The following is a 13,443-nucleotide window of genomic DNA, read 5'->3' as shown; positions in this document are numbered from 1 at the left end:
CTATTCCAACTCATAGTGACCCTGTGTACAACAGAACGAAAAACTGCCCAGTCCCGCCCCATCCTCACAATCCACAAGCACATTATTGTAGACACTGCGTCAGTCCATCTGGTTGAGGGTCTGTCTCTTTTTTCACTGACCCTCTGCTTTACCAAGCACTGTGTTCTTACATATCTGTGATCATTATTTTGTGATTGTGTAAGAAAAGGTCCTTGTTTTTAAGAAATAAACACTGAAGTATTTGGGGGGGAAATGAGCATTATGTCTATAACTTATTCTTAATGGTTTAAAAAACCATAATATGCAAATATGGTAAAATGTTAACGTTTGGGCAGCTTGGGTAAACCAAACCAAAAACCAAACCCAGTGCCGTCGAGTTGATTCCAACTCATAGCGACGCTATTGGACAGAGTAGAACTGCCCCATAGAGTTTCTAAGGAGCACCTGGCAGATTCAAACTGCTGACCCTTTGGTTAGCAGACATAGCACTTAACCACTACGCCACCAGGGTTTCCAGCTTGGGTGAAAGATAACTGAAAATTCTTTGTGCTATTCTTGCAACTTTTCTGTAAGCCTGAAATTATTTCAAAATTAAAAAAAAAAAATTCTTTTAAAATACATTGCATAAATACTGCAGATCAAGTAGGCTGAGAACATATAGCTTGTCTCACAGGCCTATATAAATATATTTTCAATTACCAGATATATATAGATATAGATACATACACACACAACCCACGAAACCTGTTGCCATCAAGTTGATTCTGACTCATAGTGACTATATATATATATATATATATATATATGGAAACCCTGGTGCTGTAGTGGTTAAGTGCTATGACTGCTAACCAAAAGACCAGCAGTTTGCATCTACCAGGTGCTCCTTGGAAACTCTATGGAACAGTTCTACTCTGTCCTGTAGGGTTGCTATGAGTCAGAATCAACTCGACAGCAATGAGTTTTTGGTATATTATATATATATCAAAACCATCCTCACTGCCGTTGGGCCAATTCCAACTCATAGCGACCCTACAGGACAGAGAACTGCCCCATAGGGTTTATAAGGCTGTAATGTTTACAAAAGCAGACTGCCACATATTTCTTCCACAGAGCGGCTGGTAGGTTTGAACTGCCTAACCCTTAGATTAGCAGTTGAGCATTTAACCACTGTGCCACCAGGGACCCCCTGTTAGTTTCCTAGGGTTGCCATAAACAAAGTACCACAAACTGTGTAGCTTGAAACAAAATTTTTTTTCTCTCCTATTCTAGAGGTTAGTACTTGAAATCGAGATGTCAGCCTGTCCACCTTCCCTTCAAGGGATCTAGGGAAGAAGAATCCTTTCTGGCCTCTTCCTAGCTTCTGCTGGCTGCTGGCAATCCTTGGGGTCCTTAACTTAGATGCAACAAACATTCCAGTCTCTGCTTCAGTCATCACGTGGCTTTCCCCCCATGTGTATCTAAATTTCTCTCTTCTAAGGACACCAGTCATTGGATTAGGGCCTACCCTAAACCAGTATAACCTCATCTGCAAGGGTTATAACTGCAAGGATCCTATTTCCAAATAAGGTCACATTCCTAGGTTCTGGATGCACAATGAAATTTGATGGGACACAATTCAACTCAATACTAAACCTACTGCCACCAAGGTGATACTGACCATAGCGATCTTATAATAATCCTATAGAACAGAGTAGAACTGCCCCACAGAGTTTCCAAGGCTGTAAATCTTTACTGAAGCAGGCTGCCACATCTTTCTCCTGCAGAACGGCTGATGAGTCAAATGGCGGACCTTTTGATTGGCTGCTGAGTGCATTAACCGTGGCACCACCAGGGCTCCTAACTACTAGGAGTCAGCAAATGTTTTCTGTAAGGAGCCAAATAGTAGTATTGTTGTAGGCTTTGAGGGCTACATACTGTCTCTGTTGCATTTTCTTTCTTTCTTTTTTACAACCCTTTAAAAACGTGAAAGCCTAAGTCTTAGCTTCCATGAAGTGCAAAAACAGGCAGCCGGCATGCTTTGCTGACCCTTGGCCTATAGCGGTATTTCTCTTCAAGTGTGTGTGTGGGAAATTAGAAATACTTGAGTCAACCAAGTTATATAGGTTTCTTTACTGTAAGACAGAAATGTTCAATTTGAACTTTTATTTGGAATTTGCAGCAACAGTCCAGTTTGAGAAGTGCAGGGGCTGAGCCTGGTGGTAAGGATGATTGGCTGGACTTGACTTCCCATCTTTGTGGTCAGCTTTATTTCTCACCTGCTGCAGGTGGGGCTGGCCATGATTAGCTCCCAACTCAAAACACTTTCTCCCCTCCGCCACCCACCCCTGCTGTGGTTTACATCACTTACCCCTTGGACCAGTGGGTAGGGGTGTGTGTAAGTGGTGAGGAAGCAAAGGGTTCTGTTTTCAGAATAATGTATTTAAAGGATACTGGAAAACATTGTTACCTAAAAACTATTGTAATTTGTGCCCTAGAGGAAGATACGGTAGGTAGTGTTTTCCACATGTATTGGGCCTCAGAACTGTGTTACTAAGGAAGATTTTACTCCGAGGAATTTACTTCGAGAAACACTAATCTATGGATCAAATCCACACTTAATTAACACGGCACTTTGGGCATGACCAAATCTCACACCACCCTGTCTGTCCAAACTCATTTTTCAGAATTCCGCATGTGCTGTACTTCAGCCACTTAAAAGGCACCCAATTTGATAGCTACTAGGTTTTTTTGGTCCTGTATCTTCACTTTCTCTTATTTGTGTTTCTTTGTAGCTTATCATAAGCCTTAAAAAAGCACCAGTAATAAAAGCTGTTTTTAAAAAAATTAAACCCTTTACCATCGAGTCAATTCTGACTCATAGCGACCCTGTATAGAACATAGAACTGCCCCATAGGGTTTCTAAGGAGCTGCTAGTGTATTTGAACTGCCGACCTTTTTGTTAGCAGTTGAACTCTTAACCTCTGCGCCATTAATTTTGTAGTTCAGTAGATGCAGTTATTGATTAGGTGAGAGAGTTTCTGTAGAAAAGAGCTAGGGCTAATGAAGGAGTCATTTTACCGTCTGTGAACGTTAGTAAAATAACGAAGTTTATACCAGCAGTGAGGTTGGAGACTGATAGCTCCCATAACAGTCTCAGGCAAGGACCCTGACACCTAAGCACCATATCATCTTTTTATGAATAAAAACATTTTTTCAAATTAAAAAAAAAAAAATTCTACCAAGAAACAAACTTTTCTACCCTAGCCCTCAGTTATTTCCCTATTCCAGTTCTTCCCTCGTTTTTTTCCATTAACAGCCAAGATTGTTTAGAAGCCTGGTCTGTCCTCATTGCACTTCTTGCCTCCCATTGATTTTGCAGCTTGCTTCAGTGCCTTTCCTCACCACGGCCTCTACTGAAAGGATTCTTACTATGTTGTCCGATTAAGTAACGGCCAAATTTTTAATCTTTATTTTACTTGAGTATTTTGTATTATTTAATACCATTCACTGTTTTCCCTTAAATTCTCTCTTGCCTTGATTGTTGGGACCAGGTTTGCCCACTTGCTTGATCCTGCTTCTCAGACTTCATTGCAGACTTCTCTTCCCCCCAGTGGCGAAACTAGCAAAAGTCGGCTCGTTACAGACAGCACCAGAGCTTATTTTACCATTCACGACTCTCCTTCATTTTGGCATTCTTTCTCTGAATTTGTTTGTAGTGTAAAAAAAAAACTTTGAGAGTTAAAAAGCTTAAGCACAGCCCAAAAAATCCCAAAGACAGTGATTGTTTACATGTGTTGTCAACAAGGTTAGAATGGCATTGCCAAGATTTAATATTAGTAAAATTATTGATAAAATAAAAAATGTTGATAAAAACAAAATCTCCCACTTTCCCAGTGCTCCATGATAGTCGCCAAATAATTTTTCATTGGTTTCAATTTGTAATGAATATTTTATAGTTTTAAGGAATCATTAAAAATGAAATTAATAAAGAATATGCTTCAAAACTTATTCTCAGAAATTGAGTAACTGTTCCAACAAATGTATTAACTTTAAATTCGTTGTGATTTAACCTTTTTAACGATTCAGTAATACAGCCTAGTAATTCTACTAGTAAGTATTCAGCACCTAGAGCATGTTTTTCCAATGATAAAATTTCCCCTATTGTTTCTTAAAAGACAAAGAGTCTGGCATCTTACTGTTAGAATATTTTTGGTTTCCCTTAATCTAGTGGTTCTTCATATATGGGCTGTCATTCCAGGTGCTTTGCTGTTTAATTACATATATTATTATGTAATATATACCCACCTCCCCAAAACAAAAGATATAAAGATTTCTCCTTCCCTTCTACTTTTTTTTTTCTACTACCTTCTGTTAACATCCTTCTTAGCTTGTTGGCCTTTTCGTTAGTTTGTCTTATGTATGTTTTGCGTAGTGGTTAAGTGCTCAGCTGCTAACCAAAAGTTTGGTGGTTTGAACCTACCAGCTTCTCTAAGGAAGAAAGATATGACAGTCAGCTTCCATAAAGATTTACAGCCTTGGAAACCATATGGGGCGGTTCTACTTTGTCCGATAGTGTTGCTGTGAGTCAGAATCAACGGCAGAGGTTTTAGTTTTTTTGGTTCTAGCCACTAGAGTTAGCTAATTCTAATCACTAGAATTGTTAGTTGCCCTTGAGTCGGTTCTGACTCATGGTGACCCCATGTGTGTCAGAATAGAACTGTGCTCAATAGAGTTTTCAAAGCTGTGAGCTTTTGGAAGCAGATCGCCAGCCTGTCTTTCCAGGTGCCTCTGGGTGGGTTCGAACCACCTAGTAGTTGAGCACTTAATCACTTGTGCCACTGAGGGACTCCTGCCACTAGAATTAACTAATTAAAAAGAAAAATTAATTATATGTTTAAAAAACTTAAAAGTTTTTCATTGCCTCTAGTATAGATTGAAAATTCAAGTTCCATAATGTGGTGTTTTTCTGTAATGAGACAGATAAAATTGAACGATGGTATTTTCCCAATTTACTAAGAGATGGAATTTGTTTTGAACATTATGTCTCTCCAGATCTCTTAGAGAGTTTATTACTTGCTACCACTGTTTGTAATCTACTGTAAGTGATGTTTGAATTCACCTACACTTTTATACATAGTATTTTCGGTTTGCAAATATCCACTTTAAAAGCATTGGACAGGCCTCTCACAATCTGTCTCCACTCATCTTGTCAATTTTATTCACTGCCGTGGCTCACTTTAGGATCTTGCAGAATTTGTTTCAACTCCGGACTGCCACTTAGTGTGAGACCTTGGGCGAGTCCTTCAAAATAGTGATGACAAAAACCTTTTTGGATTATGAGGATTAAGTGAAATAATACATTTAAAGTGCTTAATACAGGGCCTGGCACATAGCAAATACTCAAGAAGTATTAGCCACTGTTGGGTTACAACCTTACTCTTCAGCCTGAATCTTCCATGTGCAGGATTGCTCACTGCTTCCCGACCCTTGAATGCCTGATGCTTTCCTCCTCCCACTTCCTCTGTCTACTCCTCTTCCTTCAGGATTTAGCTCTTCTGAGAAGCTTTTCCTAGCATGTGTTTCTTTGTCTCCATCCCTCCCTTTACATAGGCATTCTTCTATTTGTGCTTTGTGTACATACTTCTATTTAGGTTATGTGTTTCATTATAATTCGTTGTTAGGTTTCCAAACATTCTTTTTCTCAGTGTTAGGGATCAGTTCTCAATCCCAGTGTTACTTGCAGTGCCTTGCACAGTAACAGGTTTTCGGTTAGTAAATACAGTTGTCAGCTAGGTGATATCATTTAATCCCACAACCACCTTGTGTTAGGTAGGCATTTTTATCTCCCGTTTCCACATATGGAAACTAGAGGTTAAATGAGTTGCCCCAGCTACTTAATTTGTAAGTGACAGAGATGGCCTAGAACCAAGTTTTGTATCCTTGGTACCATAGAATGGTGAGGAGATTGGAATGTGTGTGTGTGTCAATCAGTCTCTTAAGATCAATAATTAAATATACACTACTTAACAGGGATGAACATAGATCATATTACTTGCCCTGTTTAGTTTGTAGTTTTAATAGAGGAATCCCAAGTCTTTGGTGCTCTCCATTAGCACTTTTCCTGTTAGGTTGCTGGTTGGCCGCTTTTGTGACTCATTAGTCTAGAATTACCCACATTTAATAACTTGCTATTATTGCATTTCAGTCCTCTTAATACTGTACATTCATTGTCTTATTTATAATATCAATAAAATAGCGTTTAATTTTTTAAAAATATTCCTTGGCGATTGTTTTTCAATCTCCTTGTTTTTAACTTTGTGGTACGCAAGCTTCTCAAGAATTAGGATTCTCCCAGTTCAGAAGTGTGATAGTTTGATTTGTACAGAACTTTCTTTCTTTGTAATAGATAATACTGCTTAGCAAAATATTTTGATGAGTAAATATACTTAAAAAAAATTGAACTTCTATTGAAATTTGCATAACAAATAAGGAATTGGAATAGTGTGTACTTGAAGAATTAACTTTGTGTTTTTTCCAAAATTAACTCAGTTTTTTACTATTTTCAAAAAAAAAAAAAAAAAAACAAACCCGTTGGCGTTGAGTCAATTCCGACTCTTAGCAACCCTGTAGGACAGAGTCAGACTGCCCCATATGGTTTCCAAGAAGTACCTGATGGATTCAAACTGCCAACCTTTTGGTTAGCAGCTGTAGCTCTTAACCTCTACACCACCAGGGTTTCTAGTTTCAAATAGCCTTTATTAAATTTTGTTATGTATTTAGTAACATCTTTAAGGGTAGTTGTGTATTTGTATATAAATGATAGCCCCTTTTTGTTCTTATGTAGGAATTGTCATTTTAGAATCATGCTATAAATCCGGCGACTTAATGATTTATTATGGCTTTTGTATTCATGAAAACACTGATCCTAATAGCCGAGGGAGAGATTGTTGGGGGTAACTAAGTTATTAAAGTACAAAAGTATTGCATGTCATTAATTTTTAAATGACAGTTTCAGGCCAAATTAATAGTGTACATGGTAATTATAGTTATTCTAGAAGTTGCAGTTGTGAGTTCACTGTGTTAAATCATAAATTCCACAGAATGAAGGACAATTTCTTCTTTTATAAAACAAAAAAGCATAAAAATTAGCCCTGTTTATTGCTCCACTGTATAGTACTCTTTCCATTTAATTCATGGGTTTGTTTTGCTTTGTTGTTATTTTTAGTTTTGCTTGTTTAAGAAATATTCATAAGCATTCCTCTCATTACAGGTAATTTAATTGACAATAGTAATAAAGAAAAACTATCATCAAAAATTTCACCCCTGTAATAAGAATATTTATATTTGATTTTAGGGAAGCTATGCGAAATTATTTAAAAGAACGAGGGGATCAAACAGTACTTATTCTTCATGCAAAAGTCGCACAGAAGTCATATGGAAATGAAAAGAGGTAAGATTATTGTCTTTCTGGTAGATAGTTCTGTTGTAGCTGTCACATGATTTGCAAATGATGGGTTAATATGCACCTCAGAGAATCCTTTCTATTAATTGGGTTAATTTGCAAGCACAAAATGAAATAGTGGATTTGACTCTGTGGAAGAAGAAAAACCAAATGAATTGGGGCATATTCAAGCCAGAAGGAGCCTTTAGTAAAGATGGTCTGGCTAAGATTTCACAAAAGGAAATAATTTGTCATTTTTCTTTGGGGCTGCCTGATGTCCTCTGAATAGTTCCACGATAAATTAGTTCCTTCAAAAAGTAGCTTTCCTTTTGGTAGGGAATGTACTTTTATTAACAAATGTGACCCCCAAAATACCATTAAAAAAAACAAAAGACGAAACAAATCCCTGATCCTAAAACTGGCCTGAGCCCTTTTTGAGTTGAAGTAGGGAGCAATTGTAAAGAGCGAGCTTGTGGTCCTCTCTACCTTGACCTGTCTGTTGAGATTGTTAAGAAGGAACAGCAAAAGTGGTCTGGTACTCTCTCATGCCAGCTGGATGTGGGCACTGCAAAAATTGCCTATAAATCAGGTTATTGTTGTTGTTAGGTGCCACCGAGTCGATTTTCTACTCATAGTGACAGAGCAGAGCTGGTAGGTACCCTAGTGGTGCAGTGATTAAAACACCCAGCTGTTAACCAAAAGGTTGGTGGTTCAAACCCCCTGGCTCACAGTGACCACAGTCATCCTTGTAGTTAGCATTTTCCCACAGTATCTTATAAACTTCAGCATTAAAAACTTTTTTTTTTTTACAGTTGAGAATTTTTGTTGTTCCTTTTTTTTTTTTTTTCATTTGTGTTCTGGAATTTACTTGTTAATAGTTTCTTGACCCTTAGTCTAGCAGTATTTTTGGTTAAGCACTCCATGGTCAAGGATAGCCTGCTTGTAGGGGAAGATGAAGGATGTTTTGGATTATTTAGAAAGGCACTAAACTGAAGTAGGCGAAGGAATAACAGACAACTCATATTTGGGGACTGGGCTGAAAGGAACGACTGGAATGTTAGAGAGTTTGAGATAAAGGGTATCTTAGCATATGTATAAGAGAAGGGGAAATGTAAATCTGTTATTAAAATTAATTTAAATGCTAGGTGAAAATTAGGAAGTCCCTTACTTAAATTCATCTCAATCTGAGCTGAAAAGGTGAAGCTATTTAATGGATAGTTTTATCTTTAAAAACATTGAGCAAGTTTATTAAGTTATTCAGTTTACTAAATTTCTGATTATTTTATCTTTTAATAAACTTAATCATTTGATTTGGAGCTAAGTTATGGGATAGAGTTGTTATCTACAGTTTTCTTTACAATAACAGATTATTTAATTATCTTCTTTCCTTTTCTGTTTATTTAGTTGAATGTTAATATATAATACTTAAAATGATTTGGAACATAGAAACCAATCAAGATCATGACTCCTTGTTTTAAGAAGTTGATACTGCAGATTCAGTAGCAGTAAGGTAACTTGAGGAAGCCCATTAAAGTGACTGAATTTGGTTTTTAAAGTATTAGTAGTAAGGGACTGCTCCCTGGATCACTAGCAAGCCCAGCTGAGGTTTCTTCCTGGGCTGAAGGAAGAGATGTGGCACCTTACTCATGCTTGCGGTGGGGACAAGTGGAAAGAGGAAGAGGCGCCGCCAGCCTTCTTGTTAATGTAGGTCCAGGCCTTTCTGAAGAGCTGCTAAGGCATAAAGCATGAGGGTGACCTGGAGGCATGACCACACTGGCCATCTCCTCTTGGCATGTAACTCCAGTGAATGATGCTAGAAATATTTGGTCAGAAATTTTTTTCCTCGAATTTTAGATTGTTCTTGATGTTAACTTTTGTGTCCAATAACCAACATGTATTTGCATTACCCACCCGGCATCTCATCAGCAGTTGTGGTTAGTTTTAATGTTTCATCAAAGAAGATCTTCACAGGTTAAAAAATAACCTTTTCTTAAAAAGATTATTTTGTATAGAGGAAATTTTCCATTAAAGATAGAAATATACCATTAAACATTATTAACATTAACTTTGTCTTTAGGGACATAATTAAGCAGGGGTGAAGGCAATAGTGCTGCTGTTGAGACAGTTAAAGGAAGTCATTTGGACAGTTAAACTATGTTTCTGAAGTCATACTGAGAATGTATATTAATTGAAGTAACTGTGGTGAACAAAAAGTTCCTAAATATGGTACTTTTGAAGTGAGTAATTATCAGAGTAATATTTTTTCTGCAAAGGTGGAGTTGTGAATTTGGATTTTGTCTAACCTAACTTATGTTATATATTGGGCAGAATAAAAAGGCTTCTTTGAATCTGTAAGTTATTTTCCAGACCTCATCTCAAATTTTGAGGAAAAAGTTGTTGAATCTTTCTTTGAAAATACTGTGTCAACTATGAAGTGAATGGAATTTTAAATGTGTGCCCATCGCCACCAAGTGGCAGAGAAAAGCATTGTCATAGTTGCTCAGTTCTAGCTGTTGAGGGATGTGAGAATAAAGGGAACATTGTTTAATAGGGGTATCACCCTTTCTTAGCAGCTGGTAAACTCTAAGCTGGCCACTCATTTGTCAGGCTTTCTCTAGAATAAATGTGTGGAGAATAGTTCTTTCTCAAAATTCAAATTTCACTGAGTGGCACAAAGTTAAAAAAAAAAAAAAAGCACATATCAACCAACTGTCCAAATTTTAAAAATCATCCATTTTACACACCATCATAAAGATGAATTTTAATTTTTCTTTAATTAGGTGGCCTTTTTTTCCCCCTTATACTCGCTTTCTTCAATTTCCTTTCTTTTGTCTGTATTCTTTTTTGGGAGTGCATGTTTATATTCTGTTTGATTATTGTATTATTATTTAAATGTGTGGAAATGAAAATTTGATTCATTGGGTTGTTTAAAATATAAGTTCATCATCACATCACAGAAATAACCTCAATATTTAGATTATTTTGTATTTACTGCTTTCTTGTATTGCGACTTAAATAAGGCTATCTCAGACTGTTGAAGAGTCTTTTTAAAAGTTTTTCTCACATTTACTATATGACTGGAAAGCACTTTGAAGAGAGACCAAGGGGTCAGTGTCTTGAGTGGCAAAGAATTTCCCATTAGCCTGTCTAATTTTATACTCTGTTAGTTACATTCTTTTATCTCACAGTATTCTTGAGAAAATAAGCACCATTCAGTCTTTTATAGTTTTAGCCCTCTTTATATTTTTCAGATGTGCAATAAAAGTACTTTTTTATAAATAGCTCATAAGAGATTTGACTACTACATTTGGTGCGCTATACTAAAGCACAGCTTTTTGATTTTTATAGCTAGTATACCAATTTCCCTGGTGGTGCAGTGGTTAAGAGCTCAGCTGCTAACCAAAACATCGGCAGTTCCGATCTACCAGCCATTCCTTGGAAACTCTTTGGGTCAGTTCTACTCTGACCTATAGGTTTATACCAATTGACTAATACCAACAGGAGACAAACAAAACCCAAACTCATTCCCCTTGAGTCTATTCCAACTTATAGCAACCCTATAGGACAGAGTAGAACTGCCCCAAAGGGTTTCCAAGGAGCGGCTGGTAGATTTGGACTGCTGATCTCTTTGGTTAGCAGCCGTAGCACTTAACCACTACACAGCCAGGGCTCCAACAAGAGACAAGTTTCCAAAATTGATGCCTTCTCAACCTCCTGAGAGTATGCCAGCTTAGGTGTTTTGAGTCTGTGCCATGGGTGGCTCCCAGCATTAGAGGCCACAAAGATCCCTGGTGTAGACTTGAACTGAACCAACTGCAGAAGTAGCCAGCTAATCCAGGCATCCCTCCAAACTTGGAGTGACCTGGAACTGGGCCCATTATGATGGTGACGTTTATGTCAGTGGCTTCAGTACCAATATGCAGGCACAAAAACTATTCTGATTCGTATCAGTTGGTTGAGATCAATAATGAGAAGACTCCAGAGGCTGTCCTCCTCAGTCAGCTTGACCCCCAGGGCCTATTTGGTCTACTTCCTCATTAACCTCTCTGGCTTCATCTCCTATTGCCCTCGCCTCTTTCTCTCCACTCCAGCCGATTGTATTGTTTTCCTACAGCTGATTGTGGTCCTACCCTAGAACCTTTGCACTTGCTGTTCGCTCTGCTGAAACACTCTCACCCCGGATAGTCACATGGCTCCAGGTCTCTTCACTGAAAGTCACCTTCTTAAGGAAGCTTTTCCTGGTCAATTCTGGGTCTTCTGCATTTCAAGTAGCCCTTCCCTGCTTTACTTTTTTTCACTCAGCACTTACCATCAGCTAACAGAGTATACGCATTATTTTACTCAGTTATCTTTTTTTGTCTCTCTCTTGTATTAGACTGTAAGTTCCACAAGGACAGGAATGTGTGTGTGTGCATGTGTGTGTGGTATTACGTCCATTAGAAGTGCTGGAAGCTGGATTGGTTAAGAGCAGTAATGAAGTTTAATTAAAGCAGTTAGATTACACTGGTGGGTCAAATCCCTGGCTTCTCACTACGTATCTGATCTATAATCCATTGTCATTGAGTTGATTACAGCTCATGGCAACCCTAAAGACGAAGTAGAACTGTCCCTTAGAGCTTCCAAGGCTGTAAATCTTTACCGAAGCAGACTGCCACATTTTTCTCCCACAGAATGGCTGGTGGGTTCAAACTGCTGGCCTTTTGGTTAGTGGCCGAGTGCTTAACCACTGTGCCACCAGGGCCCTCCTGACTACTATAAGCTTTGAAGTTTCAGCCCCTCTTGGAGAGTTGTTGTTAGGTGCATTCAAGTCAGTTTCAACTCATAGTGACCCCCATGTACAACAGAAGGAAACACTGCCTGATCCTGCACCATTCTCATGATTGTTGCAATGTTTAAGCCCATTGTTGAAGCCACTGTGTCTGTGCATCTCGTTGAGGGTCTTCCTCTTTTTCTCTGAGCCTCTACCTTGCCAAGATTACCAAGCATGATGTCCTTCTCCAGGGACTAGTCCCACCTGATAACATGTCCAAAGTATGTGAGATGAAGCCTTGTCATCCTTGCTTCTAAGGAGCATTCTGGCTGTACTTCTTCGAAGAGAAACTTATTCATTCTTCTGTCAGCCCATGGTACATATTCAGTATTCTTTGCCAACACCAGCTTTCAAATGCGTCAATTCTTTTTTGGCCTTCCTTATTCATTGTTCAGTTTTCTTTTGCATGCATATGAGGCGATTGAAAATACCATGGCTTGGTCAGGCACACCTTAGTCCTCAAAGTGACATCTTTGCTTTGTTTGTTTGTTTCTTTTTCAAACACTTTAAATAGACCTATTGCAGCAGATTTGGCCAACGCAGTACATCATTTGATTTCTGGACTGCTGCCTCCAGGGGCGTTGATTGTGGATCTAAGTAAAATGAAATCCTTGACAACTTCAGTATTTTCTCCATTTATCATGATGCTGCTTATTGCTCCAGTGAGAATTTTTGTTTTCCTTATGTTGAGGCGTAATCCATACTGAAGGCTGTAGTCTTTGATTAGCCTTTGATCTTCATCACTAAGTGTTTCAAGTCCTCTTTGCTCTTAGCAAACAAAGTTGTATCATCTGCATATCGCAGATTGTTAACGAGCCTTCCTCCAGTCCTGATGCCACGTTCTTCTTCACATAGTCCAACTTCTTGGATTATTTGCTCAGCATACAGATTGAATAAGTATGGTGAAAGGATACAACCCTGACACTCACCTTTCCTGATTTTCAACCGTACTCTATCCCCTTGCTGTGTTCAAACGACTGCCCCTTAGTCTATGTACAGGTTCTGCGCAAGCACAGTTAAGTGTTCTGAAATTCCTGTACGGATTGACTAAGTATATTCTCACCCTTGGAGAGACATGGCATAAATGTCAAAGAATGTACAAGTCAGTGTGTATAATTGAGCACAGAGGGAATTACACCCTACATAAGGACTGGTTTGATGGTCTGAACCACGTAAAATATGGGGTTTGAACTAGACTTTGAAACAAGAGTTT

The 13,443-nt window shown here is 38.3% G+C and overlaps 1 protein-coding gene across 6 annotated transcripts in view; it reads left to right on the top strand.

Annotated features, from left to right (window-relative positions):
- RBPJ (recombination signal binding protein for immunoglobulin kappa J region) overlaps window positions 1-13,443 on the top strand; it is a 277,336-nt gene that overhangs the window by 241,069 nt on the left and 22,824 nt on the right. For all 6 annotated transcript variants that reach the window (XM_049886403.1, XM_049886406.1, XM_049886408.1 and 3 more), the window contains one exon: window positions 7,334-7,429. In XM_049886403.1, coding sequence (XP_049742360.1) covers window positions 7,334-7,429 — 96 coding nt within the window. The remainder of the gene's footprint in view (window positions 1-7,333; window positions 7,430-13,443) is intronic.

Source organism: Elephas maximus, chromosome 5, assembly GCF_024166365.1.
Source record: "Elephas maximus indicus isolate mEleMax1 chromosome 5, mEleMax1 primary haplotype, whole genome shotgun sequence".
NCBI lineage: Eukaryota > Metazoa > Chordata > Mammalia > Proboscidea > Elephantidae > Elephas > Elephas maximus.
The sequence above is the reverse complement of the archived record's forward strand: the minus strand, read 5'-3'. Positions and strand labels throughout refer to the sequence as shown.